The sequence below is a fragment of the Impatiens glandulifera genome, chromosome 5, assembly GCF_907164915.1.
Source record: "Impatiens glandulifera chromosome 5, dImpGla2.1, whole genome shotgun sequence".
NCBI lineage: Eukaryota > Viridiplantae > Streptophyta > Magnoliopsida > Ericales > Balsaminaceae > Impatiens > Impatiens glandulifera.
Genome location: NC_061866.1, coordinates 53649721 through 53677368, shown reverse-complemented (window position 1 = coordinate 53677368; position 27648 = coordinate 53649721). Strand labels below are relative to the sequence as shown.

At 29.6% G+C, this 27648-nt stretch overlaps 5 protein-coding genes across 5 annotated transcripts; 2 read left to right on the top strand and 3 right to left on the bottom strand.

Moving 5' to 3' along the window:
• The first annotated feature begins 6373 nt into the window (after positions 1-6373).
• Positions 6374-6968, top strand: LOC124940668 (protein DESIGUAL 3-like). Its single transcript, XM_047481200.1, has 2 exons — positions 6374-6485; positions 6555-6968. Exons 1-2 carry the CDS (start codon positions 6381-6383, stop codon positions 6960-6962), a joined length of 513 nt encoding a protein of 170 aa, XP_047337156.1. The 5' UTR covers positions 6374-6380; the 3' UTR covers positions 6963-6968.
• Positions 6969-7169: 201 nt separating this feature from the next.
• LOC124940281 (formin-like protein 3) lies at positions 7170-11125 on the bottom strand. Its single transcript, XM_047480788.1, has 6 exons — positions 10594-11125; positions 9645-10275; positions 9029-9572; positions 8748-8947; positions 8424-8659; positions 7170-8331 (listed from the first exon to the last, which is right to left on the bottom strand). Exons 1-6 carry the CDS (start codon positions 10750-10752, stop codon positions 7450-7452), a joined length of 2652 nt encoding a protein of 883 aa, XP_047336744.1. The 5' UTR covers positions 10753-11125; the 3' UTR covers positions 7170-7449.
• Positions 11126-11382: 257 nt separating this feature from the next.
• Positions 11383-12139, bottom strand: LOC124939731 (uclacyanin 1-like). Its single transcript, XM_047480174.1, has 2 exons — positions 11980-12139; positions 11383-11858 (listed from the first exon to the last, which is right to left on the bottom strand). Exons 1-2 carry the CDS (start codon positions 12137-12139, stop codon positions 11383-11385), a joined length of 636 nt encoding a protein of 211 aa, XP_047336130.1.
• A 5535-nt stretch (positions 12140-17674) lies between these two features.
• On the bottom strand, positions 17675-24064 carry LOC124939730 (cysteine-rich repeat secretory protein 38-like). Its single transcript, XM_047480173.1, has 3 exons — positions 23302-24064; positions 18015-18108; positions 17675-17849 (listed from the first exon to the last, which is right to left on the bottom strand). The coding sequence occupies exons 1-3, from the start codon at positions 24062-24064 to the stop codon at positions 17717-17719; spliced, it is 990 nt and encodes a 329-aa protein (XP_047336129.1). The 3' UTR covers positions 17675-17716.
• A 1174-nt stretch (positions 24065-25238) lies between these two features.
• LOC124938351 (peroxisome biogenesis protein 22-like) lies at positions 25239-27633 on the top strand. The gene is made up of 8 exons (XM_047478771.1): positions 25239-25597; positions 25875-26102; positions 26172-26219; positions 26293-26349; positions 26445-26546; positions 26760-26825; positions 26890-26991; positions 27262-27633. Exons 1-8 carry the CDS (start codon positions 25487-25489, stop codon positions 27364-27366), a joined length of 819 nt encoding a protein of 272 aa, XP_047334727.1. The 5' UTR covers positions 25239-25486; the 3' UTR covers positions 27367-27633.
• Positions 27634-27648: the final 15 nt, after the last annotated feature.

Below are 27648 nucleotides of genomic sequence, written 5' to 3'. Positions count from 1 at the left end.
AAACAATTGTAAAATATAATATCTTGGAAGTGGTTAGCTTTAATTTTTGTTTTGGTTACCATTTTTATATATATAATAATTAATCCAATATTGTGGGCCAAGAAATTTAACATGGACTACTCAGTGTCAGGATGTCTGGACTGGACTCTGAATACATATATGTAGACACGTCATGAGGACATTAAACATATATTTGAGAAACAAAATCATATTAGCATATGCATACAAGCAAAAAAGTAACCAAATCCATATTCCTACTTGTAATCAATTAAACTATTTTTAGTTTAGTTGGATGGTTCTCTTTCGGTTATTGTTTTATTCACTTGGTCTTATTATTTTGAGAATCTCTTTTTGAAAAATCAACCACAACATGCTATTGATGATTGATCGCAAATGTCATTGTCGACCATATTTATGATGTATACATGAGATTGAAACAAGATCCATATCCTTGCTTGTGTTCTTTCCCGCCGTGTTTGTCGTCTTCATAAGAAAATAATGTACTTGCAAAATTCATAATAAGCTTCGTCCTTGTTTGTGGAGTCTTAACCCATATTTGTTATAATAGTAACATCATGAGTAAAAAATGTGATTTGTATTAATCTTCATTAATTAAGAATTATTTGAGATTAAATGTTTAAATGGTAATATAGTCTAGACTCTTGATGTTGCAATATTATTTATATAATTTTATTGTTAATTGGGCTTCAGTCACTGATGTATGATGTATCTGGGTCTGGAGAGTTCTTATAAAGATGGACGCTATGTGCATGAACTACAAATATTAAAAAAAATAAAAAAAATAACTATATAATATATATGTTAATGCTTTTTTACTTAAAGAAAAAAGAGACCTAATAAATATATTTTTTTAACAAAATTAATAATTGAAATATATAATCTAACAAATTAATATTTTTTTTAGTTTTTACTCAAACTGAACTGAATCATTTTTTTATATTAAAAATATAATAAATTCTACTCACGCCAAGATAATATTAATAATAATAATACTAATATTAATAATAGTAATACTAATAATAATAATAATACTAATATTAATACTAATAATAATAATACTAATATTAATATTAATAATACTAATACTAATAATAATAATATTAATATTAATAATATTCTAATAATTTTTTGTTATTATCTTATAAAATTTATTTCATTTAAATATTTTATATTAAATAAAAATATATACACAGTATAAATAAAATTATAATATATTATATTATCTTATATAATATTTAAATTATAATAGTATTGATTTATAAAATTAATATTTATTTAATTTTTTATTTATGTATTAATAAAAATTAATATTAAAATATTTATAATTTTATTGTTATTATTAATATTAATATTAGTATTATTTTATAATTATTATTATTATTAGGTTTTGTTTATTGTAGACTCAGTCGATCAATCTAGAACGGTTTTACTTTAATAAAATCTCGAGACTTAAACGCGGTACTCCTCCATCTTCTTTAAAAGTTTTATAATAATAAGAATATTAATATTAATAATAATATTAATATTAATAATAATATTATTAATAATAATATTAATATTAATAATAATATTATTATTAATAATATTAATAATATTAATAATAATAATAATATTAATAATATTAATAATAATAATATTAATAATATTAATAATATTAATAATATTAATAATATTAATAATATTAATAATAATAATAATATTAATAATATTAATAATAATAACAATATTAATAATATTAACAATATTAATAATATTAACAATATTAATAATATTAACAATATTAATAATATTAATAATATTAATAGAATTAATAATATTAATAATATTAATAGAAATAATAATAATAATAATATTAATAATAATAATAATAATAATAATAATATTAATAATATTAATAGAAATAATAATAATAATAATAATAATAATATTAATAATAATAATAATATTAATAATATTAATAATAATATTAATAATAATAATAATAATAATATTAATATTAATAATAATATTAAAAAAAAAATAATATTAATAATAATAATAATATTAATAATATTAATAATAATATTAAAAAAAAAATAATAATAATAATAATAATAATATTAATAATATTAATAATAATAATAATATTAATAATAATATTAATAATAATATTAATAATATTAATAATAATAATAATAATATTAATAATAATAATATTAATAATAATAATAATATTAATAATAATAATAATAATATTAATAATAATAATATTAATAATATTATTAATAATATTAATAATAATAATATTAATATTAATAATATTAATAATATTAATATTAATATTAATATTAATAATAATAATAATAATATTAATAATATTAATATTAATATTAATAATAAAAATAATAATAATAATATTAATATTAATATTATTAATAATATTATTAATAATATTAATAATAATATTAATAATAATATTAATATTAATAATATTAATAATAATATTAATAATATTATTAATAATAATATTAATATCAATAATATTAATAATTTTTTGTTATTATCTTATAAAATTTATTTTATTTAAATATTTTTTATTAAATAAAAATATTTACACAGTATAAATAAAATTATAATATATTATATTATCTCATATAATATTTAAATTATAATAGTATTGATTTATAAAATTAGTATTTATTTAATTTTTTATTTATGTATTAATAAAAATTAGTATTTATGTATTAAAATATTTGTAATTTTATTATTATTATTATAGTAACTTTATCTAGATCAAATCTTTTACCGAAAAACCTTAATAAAATTAAAATATTGACAACCTAAAATTAGATTGTGTTAGTTGTGTTACATTAACTCATTCAACTTTTGTCACCGTTTCTCCTCCATCTTCTTTAAAAGTTTTATAATAATAATAATAATAATAATAAACTCTTAGATTTATTGAAAAGTGTGGACGATTTGGGCCGACACTAATATGTTTGAGAGAAGTCAGATTTTTTGAAACAAATGCATACTCAATCACCTCACCGGTTTGAGAGAGAGGGAATGTTCACATATATTTATATTTCATTTGTAATTTGTATCACATCCATCGATTTGATGTGTATGGTAAAATTCATTTAGCCTTATCAAAATCCTTATCTAAATGGAGGTAATAACTAATTGTTCAAATACATTATATATATAATTAAATTTTCTCATTTTGATATGCTTCCTACTTTTAATATTATTTGTAAAATTTATTATTTATGAATTCTAACCTCCCTCACCTTATTTAATTTCTCTTTATTCAAGTACTTTCTTGTTTAGTCTAAGCAGCCTTTATCTGTCTCTTATTACTTCACTAGTACCTCGCAATTTATTATCCTACATAGGCATGCGGCATGCCAATGTTCCGCCGGGTCGGGTATCCGAAGGTACTGAACCATTCAGTTCGGATAATTAATTTGATTTTTGGTTCCGAGTAATTTCGGGTCGGAACTGATAAATTTCAGGTCGGAACTGATAGATTTCGAGTTTGTTCCAAGTACCGATTTAGTAATTAAAAATACAAAGATTCTGAATGTAAATATTCAATTCCACGGGAAGAAGAGATATATAATAGGATAGTCGAATTTTTAAATATATGTATATATTAAATATTATTTATATATATATTATATAATATTAATACTGTTTGTTTTATTTTATTTTATATAATATTTTATAATTTTTTTATTAAATATTTTTTCAAAGCTTAATACTACATCAATTTTTTTTTATCATTCAATAATTTAAAATATTAAAATTTTGAATTTATCTAAATTAAGTTTAAAATATAGGTAAAAACTACCAATATAAAAATATGTTAAAATTAGTTAAATAAGTAAAAAAAAATTAAAAATTGGGTCCGGTTCGGGTACCATCGGTTCCGAACCGATATTTCAGGTAATTTGAAGACCCGATTTTTTCGGAGCAAATTTAGGTTGGGTCGAACCCGAAATTTTTTTATGCCTAATCCTACACCATCATCATTTGACTGACCGGATCGATCAACTTCTCTTCCTTCCAATTATGCTTACAATTCATTTAATTAGCTATTTATTTCTTTATATTCATCTAATCTTATTACATTTGTAAAAGTAAAGATAATATAATTGAAAGTTGTTGAGAGATGAATGCAAGTAATCATATACTACACTTAAAACAAAATAAAAGAAAATAAACAAAATTTGAGACTATTATGATTATTATTAGTTGTGTTTTCAAACAAGCTAATTAAATTAAATTATGTACAGAGACGAACCGACATGTGAGCTCACACCTCATAATTTTTTTTTTTTTTTTTTTTGTTTATTTTTGTTATAATTTATATTTGATTTAATTTTTAAAAAATTATGTATGTAAACTTTATTAGTTATTCTATATTTGAAATATATGATATATGAAGATAAGAGATAAAAATATTAAATAAAATGTATTTTGTTATTTCATAAATAATAGAAATGATGAGATAAATGAAGTGAAATATGAGAAAATAATGAGTTTTGGATAAAATTTATAAAAAAAAAACTAATATCAAATATTTGTTAGAGTTTATTTGATTATCATTATTTTTATGATAGTTATTTTAAAGATTTATTTGATATAATATTATTTGAGTTTTTTATAATATTATGTACAAAATATTTTTTTAACATATTAAAATATTTTAAAAATAATAATAATAATAATATTTTTCTACCAACTAATATAATATATCTTTTTAAATTACATTCTAGTGCATATTATATATGTTTTTTCCTTTTATTTTTATTTAAGTTAATTAAAAAAACAAAATTTAACTTTTTAAACTCACCCTAACTATAACTTCTGGATATTATGTATATAAATATATTTCATGAATACATGGTCAAAACCTATCTCTATACTATAGATACATCTTCCTCTCCTAATCCCTTCACCCTTCACAAAAAATAATTACAAGAAATGAAGGTAAAGTTAGTGAATACAATATTGTTTGTTTGTATATAGTTATGGACATCATATCATCATCATAAAAGAGCATATTAAACTTGCTATATGTTATTTATAAATGGGCAAATTACCTTGCGCCTTTTAATTATTCCGATTATTCACTTTTGGCCATAAAATTAATTTTTGAAACAAATAATCCCTTAAATTTTTATAAAGGTCTAAATATAACCCGTGAACTTCTTAGTTAAACCTAATGACTTAAGCTTAAAATATTTTTTTTTTATATATTATCTTTAATTTTATATTTTTATATATAATTATTAAATTTCTTATATATAATATTATATATATATATATATTATTAAAATTTATATTTATATAATTATTAAATCTTTTATATAATATATAAATAATATATATATATTATTTATTTTTATCTATATCTATATAAAATAAAGTTTAAAATAATTTATATAATATTTATATAATATATATTTTAAAAATTAATTTGAGTGTTAAAAATAATTGAGTAGTTGGAAGGTTATCATTACTTTTAACCTTTCAAATTATTTTTTAAAATATATATTCTATAAATTCTATAAATTTATATATATATATATATAAATAATATATATATATAAGAGATTTAATAATTATATAAATATAAAAATTAATAATAAAAGATATATATAATATTATATATATAAATATAAAAAATAAGATTAAAGATAATAATTAAAAAAATATTTTAAACTTAAACAGTTATATTTAACAAAAAAAAAAAAAAAAAAAAAAAAAAAAAAAAAAAAAAAAAAATTGACCGGAACGGTAATGTTGACATTTCTAAAAGTTAAAAGAACGATTTGTTTTAAAAATTAATTTGAAGGTTAAAAGTGAGCGATTGAAGTAATTCGATGGCCGCCCAAATAATTTTTCCTTTATAAATTGTTCAATAAAATTAAATAAAAATACAATTGAAAAAGTATCCGAGAGTAAATCAATCCACTATAGATAAAAGTTTAAATCGTTAATCGATCCCATATAATTTGAGAGCACATATATATTTGATTTAATTTGATTGCTAAGTCAGTGAAAGTTTCACTCAGGGTGGTTGATACCTTGCTTTCCTTGTTACCCCATCATCACCCTACATGCACGGTACTCCACGCATTCATGGGAATCAAATACTAACCCTATAAACATAGGGACCTTCCCACCATACTCTTAATAATTAATTAATTAAATTAATAATTAATTAATGGACAAAAACAAACTTTTTCTCTCCTATCACCTGTGACTGAATCATATATATATATATATATATATATATATATATATATAAAACAGAGTAAAAGATAGAGAGAACTTGACATTATCCATAGATCTATCGAGTGTTTCTGTTGATGAAAATGTGGAAAAAATATGGTATTATTGCATGTATTGCGGTGGTGGCTATGGATATTGCAGCAGGGATACTGGCACTCAAAGCTGAAGCTACTCAGGATCAGGTAGGTATATATATATATATATATATATATATGAAAAATGAATTAATTAAGCACGTATAGATGATGCAGGTAAAGCATTTAAGGTTGTGGATGTTTGAGTGCAAAGATCCAAGCAACCAAGCTTACAAACTGGGATTGGCCGCAGTGGTTCTTCTTTCTCTATCCCATGCTTTGGCTAATTTCATCGGGGGATGCAGCTCCTGTTCTATGAATTCCTCTTCCTCCTTTAGATCTTCAGCTCCAAGTAAACAGTGTTCCTTGGCTTGCCTCGTCCTTACATGGGTAGTATTGGTCGTGGGACTATACTTGCTCATATCAGGGATAAGATCAAATAACAACTCTCAAACTTCATGTGGTTTCTCTCACCCCCATTTTCTCTCTATTGGAGCCATCTCTTGTTTCGTCCACGCAGCCTTCTCAGTCTCTTATTGCCTAACCAGTACCATCGCAACTCATCATTCTACACCCATCATCTGACCAACCGGATCTACTTCTCTTCTTTCCAATTATCTTTATATTCATCTAATCTTATTACATTTGTAAAAGTAATGTTTCAAAAGTTGTTGTTGAGAGATGCATGCAAGTAACATTAATAGAACAACATATACTACAGAACAAGAGAAAAGAAACAAAACTTGAGACTATTATTATTATTATTATTAGTTGTGTTTTCAAACAAGCTAATTAAACTAAATTATGTATATAAATATATTTGATGGACATGGTCAAAAACCTACCTCTATACTATACATACCTCTTCCTCTCCTGGCCCCTTGCACAAAAATTAATTACAAGAAATGAAGGGAAAGTTTGTGAATAAATGTAACTACCGGCCATGTATGTATGTATGTATGTTTCCCCCAAAAGACCAAACAAATCAATCTTGGAGCTTTGTGGGTGGTGCATGCATATATGGGATCGTTCAAACCTTTTTATGTCTTGTTTTTCTTGTTCAAATTAAAGGCTACGGAGACATGCTGCTTTTGCTTTCATCATCAGAACTGCTGGATCCTTCCATCCGCCGGTCTTTGATTTGGGGAAATAGTCGCTCGCGAACTTCGCTCATATTTGAATGACGAGACTCTTGAGAAGCTGATACTGACAGAGTACTCTTCTTCGGAACCTGTTGTTTTGCAGCTACAACTGTTTTTGCTTTCACTTCCTTACATACCTTGTCTAATATTATCAAGAAATCCCTCACAACCACAAACAACCTTAATCCTTCGTCCTTACCCGTATCTCCATGGAAGTAATCTCCCGTGCTCTTCACCATAGCCATTATTCTCTTCTCCTCCTGCTCTATCAACTTTATCTCCGTTTCAGTATGCTGCACAAAGTTCTCTACCGTATTACGAAAATCACTCTCTCCCGGAAGAGAGGCCATCTCATTCTGAAGAAACTGCTTCGTCTTCAACAATGACTGACTAAGTTTCGAAACTGTCGACCCTATGTTATCCCCATCTATCACTGCTGCCTTCCTTACATTGATAAGGTCCGTGCTTAAACTCGAAACCACCTGTAGCCCAAGGCTGCGGTAGTATTCCTTAGTTTCGGGAGTCGTTTCGTCCTTTAGATCCTCTGTTTTCGTCGTGCTGGACATGCTCTGCTGCCTTGCTGTTTTTGCAGCTCTAACACCTTCTGATCGCGAAATTTCCTGAACCACAAACAGAAGGAGAGTCGTCTTTCCGTCGATTCCTTTAACGTCCGATAGTTTCAGAAGCGTGTCCAGTTTGAACGCTTGTGCTCCTCCACGGAATGTACCGTCGTTCATACGGTTGCCTGTTTTCAGAACAGCCTCCAAAAGCTTCAAGAATAATCTGCTCTTCTTCAGCTCCGTACAAGCTACCTGCAATTAATTACAAATTAAAGATTATTAGATCATGCATGATACAAATAATAATACAAAAAAAGGAGAAATTATTCCAGATTATGTATGACCTCTAAAGTTGCAAATGATTCTTTCATCAATGTCATATCCTCCAGCACTGAGCTCATGAAGAATAAGGTTTCCATCCGTTTAAACGCATATGGAATATCAACCACCACTTTCAGGAAACGTTCTGCAGGTCCCAGCTGACAAAGCTCGCCACTAAACAATCTAAGCTTTAGTTCTTCCTCTGCTGTCGGTGCCATCTTTAATAACGTGTGCACAAGCTCTGTCGGGAGTTCATTTCCTGACATAATCAAACAATCAAAGAGAAAGATTAGTATTCAGCTTATGCAACATAAATTATCTGTAAAAGAATTTACGAAATAACCTACCTTCATTGAGCGCATCACAAACTTCTTCTGTTGTTACGTTCAGTGCTTTCAGAAGGATTGACAAATTCTGCGCCTTTTTAGGATCAATAATTTTGATATACTGAGGAACGGGTTCAGAAGACGACTCTTTCCTCCTGTTTATCTTTGCTTTATCCACAGGAGCATACCCAAATAGAGATTCCATCATTTCCTCATTCACCCTGCCATTGTAAAACAATAAAGTGTCTGAAACCGTGAACTGAAAAATAAATAAACAAAAAACTCTCATCTACACCACTTACTGAAAGGACCCAGCTTTAAGTTCATGCCAGACCATGGTATGATCAGGATCAGCCATAACCTTATCCCAAAAGAATGGCTTAAGCTTGGCCTTTTGAGAATCCGGGTCACCAGAAAAGTCACCACTTCCACCCGAAGAAGAGTGCCCTCTATGGTGAGGACCGGACGGAGGTTTAGGCAAATTTCCAGGTTTTGGTGGCATAGGAGGTGGAGCACGGCCACCTTTTGGAGGAGGGGGAGGAGGAGGACCCTTAGGTACTGGAGGTGGTGGTGGCATTGGCTGCGGATCTACAGGAGGTGATTCAGGTGCTTCTCCTGCTGCTGCTGCTGCTGCCGTCTTTGCCGTTGACATTGACGTTGGAAGAGGAGGCTTTCGTCCAGGCGGTAATGGCAAGAGACTCCCAGAAGAAGTGCCTCCAATATAGTTCGATGGTCGAGAATTCCCGTCATGGTGTCCACCTCCTGTTGTTAAATCAATACCCGATGCTCCTCTTCTGAAGTTTTTACTACCTGACTTTCCTACACAATTAGACATCTCGGTCGAACCTGAAAAAGGAAAAAGAGAGAGGATTTATTTACCAACAAGAGTTCATCATCTGTGACAGATTTTGAAAGTACCAGCAGATAGATCGCTTGAACAAACGTTAAGAAGAGGACCATCATCTCTATATCCGCTGTCATCTCTTGGGCTCACTTTGCTTCCATCTCCGTTACAGCAACATAGGCAACAAACACAAGAAAATAATACTACACTCAGAGCTGTTAAGGCCGATGCCATAATGATTTCCTTCTGTCCCTCCTCGTCATCCTTTTTTGAAGATTTCTTTTTACTCTTCTTAGACTTGGACGAATCCTTGTCCTTCTTCTTAGACTTATCATCAGAAGAATCCGAGTCACCAAGACGTCTTGATAGCCATAGCTCTGAACTCTTTTCGGAGTTTGATTGTTCTTGTTCTTGTGATGGATCCTGACCAACGACAGGGCAACCAAAAACATATTCTAAACATTTGGAGTACCAAATCCTCAAATCAACAGTATTTTCTTTAGGCAATATTTCTCTCCTCAAACAATCCAAGAAATTCTGCTTCAATAACGGAGAAAGATCTGAAATAACATCATGTAGTTCTATTTTCTTCTGCAAGTTCACTTCTGCAATCTCAGTCGTGGCATGTTCAAGGTAGGAATCGAAAGATTTAACAGCTTCACTACTTGCAATCTCTTTCCTGCAACTGATAAGCATTTGTTCCGCCTATCCAAAGATTAACATATAATCAACTAATACTTGTTTAATCTATAAAGAGGGCTAATCAAATTGATAAAAACAAAAATCTAATGCATAATGATCATTCATGTTATGTTATGTTATATACAAGTTTGCTCAGTCGTCTATGGTTAAACCCATGGATAATGTAAATCTAATGCCTACATAACATAAGCAACCAAGAACCCTAAAATCGAAACAATAGCATGACTCGTGAGAATGAATAATTAATCACATTGTAAACTATCTTAATTCTCAATGAACATTCAGTTATTGATAATGTAATCTAGAGAAGTGAAAGTGTACCGTAGGTTCGTCGACAAATTGGAATTTGGTAGGTAATCCTTCTCCGATGAGAGTTTCCAAAATTTTCCGTTTGGCTTCCGAACGAACAGCCGAAGATATTATTACACATAGTGAAATCACGAATACAATGAAAGAATAACGGAGTCTCCCCGCCACCATTTCTTCTTCCCAAATTAACGAAACAATAACGGAGTCTCCTGGCCACCATTTCTTCTCAAATTAATGGTTGTGTAATTCCTCGCCACCATTTCTGAGTGATTCTTCTCATTTGATATTATTATAATCACGCACGCATAGAAATGCAAAGAAGCTCTGCAGAAAAGAATTATTCTATGTAAAGGCTGAAGCAGAGCTCCGAACCGAATGCTTTAGGGTTTCCAAATCTTCAACCTTCGTGGGAAGGCGTTTTGCTGAAAATTTCAGAAACGATTTCTGTCTGCGTTTTTCTTGAGATTTTCTATTCGCTCTATTGTTCGTTGAAATGCTTCATGTTTTTCGGAGTGTCGGTCCCATATTTTTCTGTTCAAAATGAATTCTCCTCTCCTCCCCTGCATCTAGGAAATGGGATTATTCTTTATTTGTTTCTTTATTTAAATTGGTATTATTTAGGCCATTTATTTTATAATAATATAAATTTTTAACATAAATATTATCTTTTGATGTTGTTCATATAATAAATGTGACATTTAAAAAAAAAACAAAAAAAAAAACAGAGATCTTTATTAAACAAAAGAAAACATAATCAGGAAAGAAACAGAACAAATTAAATTAGGCAATGAGAAATCGGTCTCAAAAAGCAACAACGAGCAATGTCATTAAACCAGACACCATGGCGAATCCAGTAACATCAATAATCACTTTCCCGGCGGCTCCAGAAGGAGAAAGAGGCAGCGTACCGGTGGGAGGAGGAAAAGAAGCTTCTTCTGGTGACATGGCAGAATTAGGGAAACTACCAGCCGGAGATGGTGCAGGGGAGTTAGGAAATAGGTCATTCTGCGGCTGCTGCGGCGATATTGGTGGTAGGACGGAAGCAGGTGGTGGAAGTAGTGCTGGGGTGGCGGCCGCCGCTAGAGTGTCGATTTGGAGCTTCATGCCTTGAGTGCAATGTCCTGGGGTCCCGCAAATGAAGTACTTCTTTCCGGGAGAAGATAATGGAACAATGGTGGCTCCTCCAGTGTATGACTGAATGACATTTGTGGTTTGGCAAGAATCGTAGTCTGATTTTATCACTTCTACCACATCGTGCATTGGTGCGTATTGAAAAGCTGTCGCGGCAAGAATATTAAAAGACAAGTTACAAACATTTAAGAATGAATAATAATAATAACTTATTGAAGTTCTTATTTATATTGTATTGCATAAATAAATCTAAAAAAAAAAAGTTACCCAAGTTGTCTCCAACAAGGAAGGTTTGAGACATAGCCCAGGCTTGCAAGTTGGTGGTGGAGTCCCAGCCGCCGGTAGATCCTCCAACATTGTATGTAATCGCCGAGGTAATTTCAACTGTCAGTGCCGCCAAAATGATCAATCCCAAAAATGCCCTCATTTTCTGGCAGGAATTAGAGAAAAATATATAGATACAGTAGGTAGTAGTGAATGTGGAATGACTAGATGAGGATGATGATATGGGAATTAATGAGAACTTAATTCTCTTATATAGAAAAGATAGACAGATCAATATGAGCAACTCAACTCAACATAAATTATAATGTCTCAAATAATTTGAAACTTAACAACTCTTAATAATTTAGTCTTATCCTCCAATTAATCAATCATATTATTTTATTTTATTCCTTGCCCTAGTCTTGCATAGAGGATAGAAATAATTTTTTTATTTTTTTAAAAGGCTTACAATCTTCCAAGGATGAATCTTACCCTCTCATTTATATAGAAATTAGGCTGATAAAAAGAGACTATACAAAACAATTTACTTTTTTAATTAATCTTCTAATTCAAAAAAACATGATTAAAATGAGAGTTTTCTAGGGTGAATTATTATGCTAGAAGTTTTAAAAAAATAAATTTTGAAAGAACATTAATGTTAATCAGTAGGATAAAATTATAATTTTATTTTATTACGGGCAGTTGGAGTTGTAGGCTAATGGCATCCATGTGAAGTGGGAAAAGCAGATGACTTTTTCTGGTGACCTAATCCAACGACGCCAACGCACACAAATTTCAGTTTTAAATCTATTAATATTTTTTGACACTTTCAATAAGTCAAAGCCAAAAAAACACATTCCCTTAAGAGCTCGTTTGATTTTGGGTTTTATCTAAGAATCCTTGTTTGATAAAAAAAAAAAAAAAACTGGTTATTTAATATTTATTTAAGATAACTTACTAAAATAAAATTTTATTTAAAATTAAAATTTAATAAAGTAAAATAGGGATATTTTAATTTTTTTATTAATAAATTAAATAATTTGATATTGTTTAAAAATAATAATGTGATAAATATATAATTAAAAAAAAAATCAAAATAACCCAAGATCAAACTAACTCTATTTATCACAAGTTTAAAATATAAAAGTATTATTCGTTTTCAAATTCCTAACAAGTGATATCAAAGTTATTATATTTCTTTTTTCATTGAATAGTGCTTTTGGAGGTTGAGATGGAAGGCAATAGCACGATGATCAGGTTGACAAATAATAACTGAAAGATTTGAAAATCTAAAATGTAGGATATTCTTTGTTGTAAAGACTTGTATGAGCTCATGGAATGAGATATTGCGAAACCAAAATATATGGTTGTCTCTAATTGGAAAAAATGGAATCGGAGAGCAGTCGACACAATCAGACAGTGACTTGATGATAGTGTGTATCACCATGTATAACAAGTGAGAAGAGTGGAAATGAGTTAATGAAAGAAACTTGAGTCATTGTATGAGTAGAAAACAACAAATAACAAAGTGTTTCTAATTCAAAGTTAGTAAATCTAGAATTTAGAGAATGTATAGGTATTGTTGAGCATTTAAACGAGTTATAGAGCTTAATTAATCAATTGTCACCGGAACCTCGTCTTTGGTTGAGTGGATGTGAAGCTTTTTCACCAGAATTCGCAGTCATTTCTCACTCATATGATCGAGACGTTGATGCCACACATTTAGAGAGTTTTTTCACTCATGTAGTAATGATATGTGACATTTAATTAATCAAGCTCAGGAACTCGTTTAAATGCTCAACAACAAATGTACCTTCTCTGAATTTTAGATTTACTAACTTTCGAATCATAAACACTTTGTTATTTGTTGTTTTATGCTCATACAAATATACAATGACTCCAGTTTCTTTCACAACTCATGTGCACTCTTCTCATTTGCTGTATGGTGTGGTACACACTATCGTCAAATCATTGTTTGATTGTGCCGACTGTTTTCCGATTTAATTTTGTCCAATCAGCGTCAGTCACATCTTTTGGCTTCACACTATCTCCTTCAACCGGCTCATATAAGTTTTTACAATAAAATATATCCTCCATTTTGGATTTCCAAATATGTCCGTTATTATTTTTTAATCTGATCATTGTGCTACTACTGCCTTTCATCTCAACTTACAAAATCACTTTCAATAAATAAATAAAAAATTAACAGCTCTGATACCATTTATTGGGAATTTCGAAATGAATAATATTTTTTTATTGTAATCAATGAATGTGAGATGGGTAAATGCACAAGTCATTCAAATTTAAAACCAAAACAAACACAATAATAAATAACACCAGATTTATGTGAAAAACTCTCTCAACCTGAAGGATATAAAGACGGGATCAACCGACAAATATCACTATATCAACAAAAACGGATACAAATGTTCTTCTCAACTTTAAACTTAAAATTAAGGTATACATTCTCACAAAACTAATTTCATTCAAACCCAAACAAGTTTAAATATGAGACAACAAAGAGTTAAACTTGAAAATGATAAAAGGCAAAGAGAAGGTTAATTTTGCTTCTCTTCTTCTTATATCTTCTTCCTTTTCTTAAGGCCATAATTGAGCTGGATTCACAAGGCTCAATAATTCCCTCCTCAATTCATTCTTTCGAATTTTATGAAAACAAATTATTTCTTTTAATAATAGTCCTACTTAAACTTTAAAATTTTAGTTTAAAAAAAATTAAAATTAAACAAAGATTTTACCCAAACACAGATAAAAATTAAAAAAAAAACCAAAATCAAAGTAAAAAAAACCAAAATAGACGGTAAAAAAAGTCACAGATTCTGACCATAGCTTATATATAGCTAAAAAAAAAATTATATTTGCGGGAATAAAGCATGATTTAAAGGACGGAACAATATAAGGTACGCAAAAATAATTACTTAAATATATATAGGATGAATAATTTTGTGTAAATGTGTACAAATTTCTTCAAAAATATAATAATGCTTAAATTTGTACTAACACAATTAAGTAGTGAAAATCACAAACAATAAAATATTACAAGTTGTTTCTCTATAGATCCCTGGTCAAAGATCATGATTTCTTACGTACTTTTCAGTCTTTATTCCACTGACTCATTGTTGAGTTATGGAGCTTACATTTATAATAAACTCTACAAATGTTAATTATAGTTTATTGGGTTTGTATTTAGTTTTAGGTTTGAGTCTGACCAAGAATTATTTAGGTTTATTACCTGAATGTTTACCCTATAAATATGTGATTATTAAGGGTTTACAAGAAGGACAAAATTCTAGAGAGATAAAGTGTGAGACAAAAACTCTATATTCCTTCTTTTTCTTCATAGTGAAATCTGGTGGTGACGGCTGTAGCTCAATTTGAGTGAACCACTATAAATTTGTGTCTTCTTATGTTCTTCTTTCTTGCATTCTTACAGATTGTTTCAAGCTGGTAGAATTTGGGAGATTCAAATTCTAACAACTGGTATCAGAGTAACTAAGCTAGATCTGAGCATTGGAAACAATGACAAGTGAGAATAGTATAGGACATGGGATTGAAAGATTTGATGGGCCAAATTATGCCTTCTGGAGAATGCAGATTGAAGACTATCTCTATGGAAAGAGCTTCATGTATCTTTGAGTGAGAAACCAGAGAAGATGGATGAAGCTGAATGAAAACTCCTTGATAGACAGATTTTGAGAGTTGTCCGATTGACACTAGCCAAGACGGTTGTGTTAGGATTTATATCTCCCAAATCCGACCAGCTTGAAACAATATGTAAAAATGCAAAAATAAGAACACAAGAAGACACAAATTTATAGTGATTCACTCAAATTGAGCTACATCCACTTCAGCCACCACCAGATTTCACTATGAAGAAAAGGAATACAAAGTTTTTGTCTCACACTTTATCTCTCTAGAATTTAGTCTATTCAATATAAACTCTTAATAATCACATATTTATAGGGTAAACATTCAGGTAATAAACCTAAATAACTTTGGTCAGGCCCAAACCCAAAACCACAAAAAGAAAACTCAATAAACTCTAATTAACAATGTAGAGCTTATTATAAGTGTAGGCTCCATAACTCAACAATCTCCCACTTGAAGACTAACTTCATCATCTCTCGATCGGTAGTGGCTTTCCATTCGGTGTCTTAACGAAGAAGACCAACTGAAGTTGCACACAACTTTAGTTTCTCATTTGTCACAGCTTTCGTCAACATATCAGCTGGATTCTCACTCCCGGGAATCTTCTCAAGAGCTAATACTCCATCTTCTAAAGTTGATCGGATGAAATGATAACGAACTTGTATATGCTTCGTCCTGCCATGATTAACAGGATTCTTTGCCAAATGAATGACACTCTGACTTTCGCATCTCAACACACTTTCCTCGTAGTCTTGACCCAATTCTAGCAAAAAGGGTTGTAACTACATCATCTCCTTAGCAGCCTCTGTCACAGCAACATACTCTGCCTCACAACTAGAAAAAGCAACAATCTTCTGCAATTTTGAAACCCAACTGATTGCAGTACCTCCTAGAGTATAAATGTACCCTATTGTGTTCTTCCTACTATCAACATCACCACCATTTTCAGCATCAATATATTCTTCCAAACCCATATTAGACTTTCGAAAACACAAAGTGAGACTCGTACTTCCTCTTAAGTATCGTAGTATCCACTTTACTGCTTCCCAATGTTGTCTACCCGTGTTGCTCATGAACCTGTAATAACTCTCACTATATGTGCTATGTCTGGTCTTGTGCAAACCATCGCATACATAATACAACCAATGACAGAGGCATACAGAACAGTGGCCATGTAATTTTTTCTCCTTCTCTGTTGAAGGCAACTGATCTTTAGATAGTTTGAAGTGACTAGTTAAGGGGGTAGTAACTGGTTTTACATCATACAAGTTAAACCTGCTAAAAACTTTCTTCACATATTCTTCTTGTGAAAGCTTGAGAACTTCTTCATCCTTGAAAATTCTCATCCCAATGATTTGTTTTGCAGCACTCAAATCCTTCATTGCAAACTTTTCAAACAACTTTTTCTTGAGCTTGTTAATCTCATACAAGTTTTTTTCAGCAATCAACATGTCATCAACGTAGAGTAGTAGAATAATGTACGATTTATCAAACCTCTTGATATAACAACAATGATCAACTTCACACCTCAAAAAATTGTTACTTTTTATGAACCTATCAAACTTCTTGTACCATTGTTTTAGAGCCTGTTTCAAACCATACAGACTCTACAGTTACTTTTTATGAGTGATCCAATTGTTAATGGTTTGCTTGGACTGTAAAAAAAAAAAAAAAAAATTTTGAGCAAACTCATGAGCCACTTGCATTAGAAATGAATTATCTTAAGAGTAGAATAATCCAAAATACAATAATATTTTTTAAGACAATTTTTCATGTTTAATAAAGAATTTAAGTGATATAGTACAAAATTCATGATCATCAATTCAAAGTCACTTCTCATCTTCATCTGTTAAAAAATATTGTTCCTAGGGTTAAAGGTTACTATTTTTAGAGATATCTTAAAAAACGATAATTATAATAGTTTAAACTAAAGTATTTATATTAAATTGTAACACAAACAAACAACAACCCAATGTAGCAATTAAGTTAAAGAAAGAAACCCTTTATTTATTTATTTATTAAGATTGCAGATTATTGTCATGATTTATTTTTATTTCTCTTAATTACTAATTAATTAAACATTGACAAAGGGATAAATCTCATATCTTATGTTACAACTAGCACCAACAACCCTACCACCTTCTTTCCCATCACAGCAGCTTGGAAGCTCATCAATGACACCATCCAAACATTTCTTACAATCAACGGTCGACAAATCCCTCGTACACTGAACCAACCCATAAAGCTTCCCCGATTCCTCCATAACCGTCTCCCCAACCGCATACATCTTCTTATCCAAATAAGCCCGGTTCGCCAATTGGCTCAACAAGTTCCTCGTCTCCTGGTTAAAAGACGCGGAATTGTTCACACTTCTCACGTTCCACATATAGAACTTATTCTGATTATCTATTTTACCATAAAAATCCTCATTTGAGTACTTCAACATGCAGTTATCGTACCATATAACGCCTCCTTTATTGTTTTCGCAACGACTACGAATCTCACTTCCCGCTTCAACCACGCAGGACTTGCAATCGCCGGAGGACACGTCACCGCGGCAGAGGGAAAGTCCGTAGGCTCGGTCTTGGTAATTTCCGATGGATGAGATCCCGAAACCGGTCGGAGGAGTAGTGAGGGTGAGAGAGGCTAAAACATTTTTAAGGTTGGTTTGGTAAGGGGATGTAATGTTTAGAGAGCTTGAACAAAAGTGGAAGAGGGGGTCTGATCCATACACTGTTTGAAGGTAGATGATGATTATAGATATATAAATCAAAGTTGGAAAATACATGATTAATTAAGTACTATTGTTTGTAGATCATCGATTGGTGCTCGTTTATATATAGTGAAACGATTTATGGGTTTTGGCTCAAAAGCTGTGGTCAGAAGTCAGAACTCATAAGTCGAAATGATAGACTTTTGAATCATTATTATATGGTTTATAAGTCAATATTTGGACTTTTCTTTTCTTCTTCATCAAATAAATGTATAAATGTTTAGACGAATAGAATTGACATTATTCTAATTTCAAATGAGTATTAATATTAAATTTTAATTTAATTTTTATATTTAAAAAAAATTATAGAATTTTAATTCAATCATAATTTTTATTTAAAAAAAAATATATATAATAAAATTAATTTTAATATACATTATATATTTTATTAAAATATTAATTTGACCTAACCAATTAGATAACTCTATAGTGTTAGGATTTTTTATGTTTCAATTTTTATTAAAAATATATAAATTTAACATGTTAACTTTATAATTAAAAAATAATATATATATATATATATATATATATATATATATATATTTATATATATATATATATATATATATCGGTTCGATATTTTAACATTATAAATTCAAAAAACAATTATCGATTGAAAACTTTAATAATGTTTTAAATGATAAAATATTAAATTATTTTACTTAAAAAAATAAATAAAATTAGAATTACAATTCTGATCTAAAAAAATATAATTAAAGAATATATAAAATTACACTATATCGAATTCATTAAATTTTAATTTTAATTTTAATTATGAATATTAGAAAGTTTACCAAACTTAAGAATTTTTCAATATCAATTACAAATTTACCAAACACATCTAAGTTCAGAAGATCTCTCCAATCCCAATGATCACACAAATAAATTTTTGACACATATATACGCCGCTCAGGCTTTATGTTGTGGCCACAATTTTGGTGACAAATATATGTGCCGCTAGTCCCAAGGTTTTGTGTCGGTAAAATTCGTTTTGTTGTAGTTTAAAAATAAGTTAATTTTTTTTTGTATGGGCATGTTTGTTTTTATTTTTTACTCCAAGAATCTTTCCTTTTTATTGTTTATGCTATCAAATTAATTATGAAATTAAATCATAAGCAAGTGCATCAAAGTAGAATTTAGTTTTATTAAACTTTTAATTTATTATAAGAAATCGTGCATGAAAGTAGTTTCTTTTTGAAAACAAACAAACTAGATATTAGCTTAAAGGATATCTAGAAAAGACTATTAACTAGGGTTGAAGTATCCAAGACAAATCGCGTAATATATTGATTTTTTCTATTTCTTTTACAAAATATACCAATTTGATTTTAAGTTTTGAATTATAATGATTTTTTTATTTGATTTTGTTTAATTAGTTGTTTTAAAATATTAACTATGAATATAGAGTCTGATATTTAAAAATTGTCAAACTGAACCAATATCTTATATATCCAATCCTTTGTATATGTCTTCGGATGTAAGGTCTTAATTTAGCATAAAAATATTTTATTATATATACTACTTATTATTTTAATTATTAAATTATTTAATTAATCAATTAAAATATTTTTATAAAATTATAATTTTAAACTAATAAAAAAGTATTTAATACAAATAATCTTTATAAAAACTCACTTTTCTTCGTACAAAATTTTAATTCCATAACTTTTTTTCTTCTTTCAAATAACCCCATGTCAGACAACATAAAATTAGAATATATATATATATATATAATTAGATTTTATTAAGAATAAAATAAAACCCAAACCATATATCATGTATATCTTGATTAATATATAGTTTTATATTACTGAATTGAAAATTGCACTAGTGAACGAAAATGTTGACCAATTGAATATGAATTGGCGGCGTCAACCCATGATATGTCACCACTAACATGAATATTATTATTTTATCTAAGAACATAATTGGACAAAGTACCTTATCTAAGAATTAATATTATTATTTTATAGATTAATATGGTATTGGTACAAAACCATCTCCATTTTCTTTTTGCTGGCTAGCTAGGATTGGTCGTGGACCTCATGGCCGGTATCAAACAAAACCTAATTAGAAATTTGACCAGTTCCTTCTAGATTATTCAAAATATACAGGCACAGGGCGGATCACACATGACCTAAATTAAAATCTTAAAACAAAAAATTTTATATATATATATTTGACAAGTGGTTTTTAGCCTAGTTGGCTATATGACTAAACTGTGAAGACGAGGTCAGGGATCAAACCCTGACCTCACTTTTAATTTTAAAATATTATTTTTATCTAAAAATTAATTCATAATTATTTTATTTTATACCAACAATATTTTCTAATATATATAAAATAATGTAAATCATATAATAATATTATTTATTTTAAAATTATATTTATATAATAATTATACATTATTTTTTATTTATTTTAATATAATTAATAATACAAACTCTTTATAAGGGTAAAATATAAAAATTAAAATAATAATAGTGTTTTATATTTCTTAATTTTAAACTATTTCAAAAATTTATAAGAAAATATAAATTAATATTAATAAACAAGTTAAAATAGTTACATTGGTTTGATTCGGTATTTGCTGTAAGTTCTCTTAAACTTGATCCAGCATTACGCATTCCGATATGGAAATATCCTTTTAATAAAATGGATGAAATTAGATGATCTTATATAAGATGGGGTCATATCAACCTATTAAGGATGAGTACCCGCCGACCAAATTTGGAAATCAAAATTGACGATTCCAAAGTCATTGGTTTAAGAAATTTACTTGGTTAGAATACTCTCCTTTGAAAGATGCTACTTTTTGTTTCCCATATTTCTTGTTTGAACATAAGCAACCCCAAAAACCTACATTTACAATAGATGAATTCAAATATTGAAAGCGAGTTAATGATGGGGATAAATGCTCTTTTGTTATGCATATAGGATGTAATATTTCACCACATAATAGGGCAGTTGAATATCTTGATAATCTAATGAATATCCTTGTCATATTGACAAAGTACTAAATGCATAGTATTCAGATGAAAAACAAAATAACAGATTACGGCTTACAACAACTATTGAAAGCACTCGGTGACTCATTTTGCAAGCGTGTGCATTGAGAGGGCATGACGAGTCTCCATCTTTGAATAATCGTGAAAATTTTATTGAAAAAAAGCGAAGTATATAGAAAGTTAAATCTGAGATGCAAGTTGGAGTCAGCCCCATGTCATTTTTTATCCTGGCTCCGCCCCTGTACAGGCAGCTATCTTCTAATATGATATTCAACAAATAGATCGATCTTGCATTCTATTTAATATACTTATTCAATGATCAACAAAAATAAGTAATGATAAATAAGGACTTGCATTCAGGCTATATTTTTAAAGATATACAAGTGTGTGATCAAGATCAAGGATGACTCCAGCAGTTCATCTACGGCGTGATTGTTTATGATTTTGTTGAGAAAAAGCGATACCTATTTGAAAATTTAAATGATCTTGTTGATCAATGCATTAGTAGAAAATGGGTAATTAACTACATTAATCAAGCGTCCACAGAAAATTGGAATATGAATGACTGTAATCTTACATCGTCGCTAAAGACTTTAACTTCGGTTAAATTACCTAGTAATAGTGTAATACTAATTAAGTTAATGAACATAAATAAGGCTAGCTGTAATTGTTATGTAATCATAAAATATGAAGACTCCAAGTGTTAGACTATTAGTCTTGTTTAGGTATTTCTTGGTTTGAGTTTGGGTACGTAATTTAGTTATTTTGTTGGTATTAGATCTCACCTTGATAACCGAACAAAGGGTGGCCAACATGAATTCTGTGGGAATAATGTGTCCCATGGACTTCTTTTTTTCATTTAAATGTTACTAGGAGGAACTTCCGAAACAAACTAGATCATAGGTTATAAATAGTTACATTCTATGTTTATTGGGGACTTAAGTTGTTGGGGTCACCCAAAATAAAAATAAAAAGTAAAAATGTTATTTGAACAAATTAATTAACAATAATAATATATTTCATGTTCGATTCTTATTAGTTATTACAATTATTATTAAGTAGAGAGTTGAAGCTGACTAGGTCTCTAGAAAATAAATAAACATCTCCTATTTAAAAAAATAAAAATAAAACATTGAGTATCTCATGTCTTAAAGAATCGTTGGTTGTTGAGAGATTTGGATAAAAACCGCGAGCTCGGTTGGATTGAGTCGGTAGATTCCTATCTCAATTATCTTCTGATAGACTATTTAACTCGAGATAAACCGTAGTACGTTTAGTGATCGCGGTTGATCGATACGTTTAATTGACAACGTTATTATAATGACGATATGAGAGGTCTCTTATAAAAAATCGGTGAAAGCAATCGGTGAACTCATTTATCTTATTGAGAATCTCCAAACTCGTTAACGCTATATTTTATGTTATGTTTGTTTATATATGAACATTTTTTTGTTTATATTGTTTTAACTATTGTTCACCAAATAATTAATCTCGTTATGTTTCGAGTGTGTTTGGTGACATTTAAACACTCGTGTTTTTGTCGTTATTCTTAAATGACTCTAGTCTATATCATATTAAATTAAATATTTTAAAAAATATATATAAAAAAAAGACTTCATTTTTTTTTAAGACAAATAAACCATACAAACAACTGGAGTTGTAAAAAATATAATTGAAACATAGCAAAATACAAATAATATGGGGAAAATAATTAAAGACAATTAATTATAAGAACATATATGAATCAAATATATATAAGGTATTAAATATTAAGTATATTCTAATACCTCATGCATGCTTATTTTAGACAAATTGGTATTATTATTATTTTTTTATGAGGAGATAATATTTTATTATTAAGTCGGAGTGATGATCAAGAGTCAACATTGAAGAAAGGGTAAATCTCATAGCGAACGCTGCAACTTCCTACAACAACTCTTCCTCCTTCCTTTCCATAGCAGCAGCTTGGAAGCCTGCTTATGGCATCATCAATACATTTCTTGCAATTCACTCCCGACAGATCTCTCGTACACTGAACTAACCCATAAACTTTCTTCAACCCCGATCCATCAAGCTCCACATTCCCAGCCGCATACAATTTCGACGTGTTAGAGGCAGCTTTGTCCGACAGCAATCCGAGCAAATCGTTCATCTTTCGGTTGAACAGCACCGGATCACTCACGTTCATTGTGTTGATGAGGAACAACTTCCATTTATCATCAATGACGCCGAAGAAATTGTTGTCGGAATACTTCAAGAGACAATTGTCGTACCATATACCAGCTCCCTTATACTCGTCGGAAGAGCAAAGTTTGCGGATTCGATTGCTTGCTTCGACAAGACATGTCCTGCAAGTTGTTGCATTCTTATCTCCTCGGCATAGGGCGTGGCCATGGATAGTCGTGTGTTGGCTCGATCCAATTGAGGCATTAGCATAGCCGGTGGGAGGTGCCTTGATGTAGAGGTAACCCATTAGTTTGTTCAAGTTTGTTTGGTATATAGGATCATCATAGGAAGATGTGAGGTTTGATATCGGGCTCGAACATTGACTAGAGAGAGGGTCAACGGCAATAGCTCCGGCCAAGAAGAAGGAAAGGAGGAGGAGGGGGAGTAGGAACAGATTGGAGGAGGTAAAAGACATGATTCTATACATGATATATTGATTTGGAATATTAGTTGCATTGAATGCTTAGTTTATATAGAGCAATTGAAATATATCATATTGACCATTTCTTATGTTCTTATCGTAACATGTCACTTACAAGATATTGAAAATTTCTAAATTGGCTTCCTCCCTTTGTTTTTTATTTCTAATTTAGAAGTTTTCAATATCTTGTAGGTAGAAATGGTGAGAAAAAATCAATACTAAGGTTTCTAATTTATTATTTATTGAAAATGTTGGTTGATCATTTTATCTATAAAATTGATCTATAGAGATTTGGTCAGTGCAAATAATAATTAATTAAGAATTACATTTTTTTTTTGTTCATTGACTTATTCTTTGGAGAATGGGAAACTTGTATGGATTTTACTTTGAACTTTTGAAACTAGGGTTTTCCAAATATTAAGGAATTAGGGCACTCATTTATTGAAATTGAATGATAGAACTTTAAATATTTTTTTTTTTTAGATATTCATGGAGGAAGATATTGTATAGAATGATAGATAGAGAATTAATATGTTAAAGTTTAATTTATAAACATCAAATTATATATACCTACAACAATCCAATCCTTTAAGTAACACAAATGACAAAATATCAAACTTATAAAGGTAAAAAATGGATGGTTTCACAATAAACAATCATTATAGTTGTATATATAAGTCTTTCTTCTTTGAGTTTAACGTAAACTAATTATTATTATCTTCAATTTAATCGAATTTTAGTATCATTAGGCAAAAATTTTACAAATAAAATTACATAGACTTAGTTTGAATCTCTCCTAACTAACCCTTTGTATTATGATTTTTTTTTTTAAATACTTCTTTCTAGTTCTTTTCTTAAAATCGCCCACCCTAGTACGAGAATCACAAGAGATTAGATGCCCTCTTAACCCATTAAAAGATAAAGTACATTAGGACTGGAATTACAAATAAATGGTTATTAAAAAAATATTATTGTATAGAAAAAATAAATATGTAGAGAATAATTTTCAAACTGAAAAAAATATATTATGTGTACAGAAAAATTAAAATATGGCGGGACGGATAATAAGTAGAAGAGTGAAATGTATTGTTCCGTTAGTGTTAGCATTATTAAATTATTGAAATGTGTAGATTTAATTCAATAATTTAATGATCGTGAATCACAAAAATCATATTACAAGGAGGAGAAGGAAGTTGTTGGGCGAAAGGAAGGAAGGAAGGATCAGAAGCCGAGAATATCAGTAACCACCAAAATCAACGCATTTCATTGCTTGATTTATCTTCCCGATTCCTCCTTCTTCTTCACCCTGACAACCGGCCTATTGATCGACGGGGACTTATCGCTGAAAACTGAGCGGCGGTAAGATGAGAGTCTGACGGTTATCTCAGGATTACATTAAGTTTTCCCTTCTTAACCATGGGTGATGATGATTATTCGAAAGAGGATCTGCTACAGCTATGCAAGAGATTTGGAGATTACATCACTGTAAAATTGTTCGCTATTTTCTCGATCTCGCTTCAGAATCTGGTTTGCGTCTCAATTCCTCTCTATCTTCCAATTCTCATATCACATTACTGCGATTGTTTGTATTCGCATTTGTAAATTTTGTTTATCTGATTGCTTTGCGTGCAATTTTGAACTTATATCATGGAGGAAAATCAAAATCTACGTTGTCAATAATGATAACCTAGCTAGTATTCCAAATTCCAATCATATTAACAGCATGCAATGAATAAAGAAATGTGTGTTTGATTAGATATAAGTGATTCTATGCATAATGATGTCATGTATATTATTATTGCAGGATTCACACTCAATTGGGGCGATAGCTGGTCTTGTGGTGGCAATATTATTTACATGGAAGCTATTGAGATCGTCTAGAGCATCTCACAGAAGCCAACCTAAACGGCAATCTAACATGCCTAGTTCTTCTGGTGTTAATACTCATTCAAATTCAAGTCTGACACTAGCTGAATTTTCGCAAAATTCACAGGCTCAGGATGGCATTGATGAGTTTTTTCAACCCGTGAAGGTTGGTAAACTGACCTGAACTTAAATATTTTTATGCAGAATTCTAATGCCTGTTATTCCATTGTTGCAGCCAACTCTAGGACAAGTAATTAGGCAGAGGTTAAATGAAGGAAGGAAGGTAGGTAATAAATTTATAAATAACAAGATTCCTTTTATGAAATTTCAATGTTCTCATTAATTTTGTAATGTAGGTAACATGCCGTTTGCTTGGAGTCATTCTTGAGGAAACCATTCCAGAGGAGCTTCAGGTGGGAAAACCTTTGCTAACTGTTTAGTCTTTATTTGTCGGTGGTGGCTCGTTTGATCTTGATGGAAGCAGCCATTAATTCTTTATTTTGGGCAGAAACAAGCAACTGTGAGATCCTCTGTGCTAGAAGTTCTTCTGGAAATAACAAAGTTTTGTGATTTATATCTCATGGAAAGAGTACTAGACGATGAAGGCGAAGTGAGTGGTTTTCTCATGCTCTTTGGTTACCTAATATTTTCTGATTATTCCAGACATGAAGATTTTTGTTTATAGTTAATAGAATAGCTCACTGTTACTGAAAAACATTTTTTTTTTTGCTAGGCATGTTAAGTTGTCTTATTTACAACAATTCCAATAGTGGTAGAACAACAAACCTGGTCTAATTGTTTTTTCTCATTATATTACAAGCAGAAAAATGTTCTTCTGGCTTTAGAAGATGCTGGAGTATTCACATCTGGATGCTTGGTGAAAGACAAGGTAAGAGGCTAATGCATGTTTACTTTGGACGAGGTTTATTATATAAGTTAAAATGTTGGTGCAGGTTCTCTTTTGCAGTACAGGAATCGGACGTACATCCTTTGTTCGACAGCTTGAACCAGATTGGCACATTGACTCAAATGCTGAAGTAGTATATCAGTTAGCGGTAAACTTTACTCACCTGTAGTAGAATCATATGAGAAATGTATTATCATTCTGAATCATTTGACTTGGTCCTACCCAATATGACATCTTTCATGGTTCGTGATTTCCAAATTCTGATCAAGTCTTGACTGGGATTTGTCATTCTTTAGAATCACATCCAATTTTTAGTTTTCTTTCTTAAAATATCTGCAATTTTGGTCTGACTTGGTTGTTTATTCAAATTGAATTAGTATCTTACATTCATTGTTTCTCCTCCTTTTGTTGCCACTAGCGATTCATCAAATATGAACTTCATGTCTCACCTATCAAAGCGGAACGAACTGCCACCAATGTTTTCAGCTCTCCATCTCTGGAGCAGTTTTTTGGTTGTGTTTGAGGCAAGAATCTGGTAAATTGTGGAGATTTTCTCGACTGCCCTGGGAAAAACTACCTTTTTCATCCTTTTGAAGCAGAAATGATTATTACTTCAATGCTACAGGCCTCCCTCTGGTTTCCCAATTAGCTGATGTTAATTGTTTTTGACTTGTAGAATTTAATAAGACGTTTACATGTAATTATCATAACTGATACTTGCACAAATTGTTTGCATATTTTAATAATACACTTCATATTGATATTTTATAAAGTTCAGAGGATCATTTCATCTTTGATAATAAGT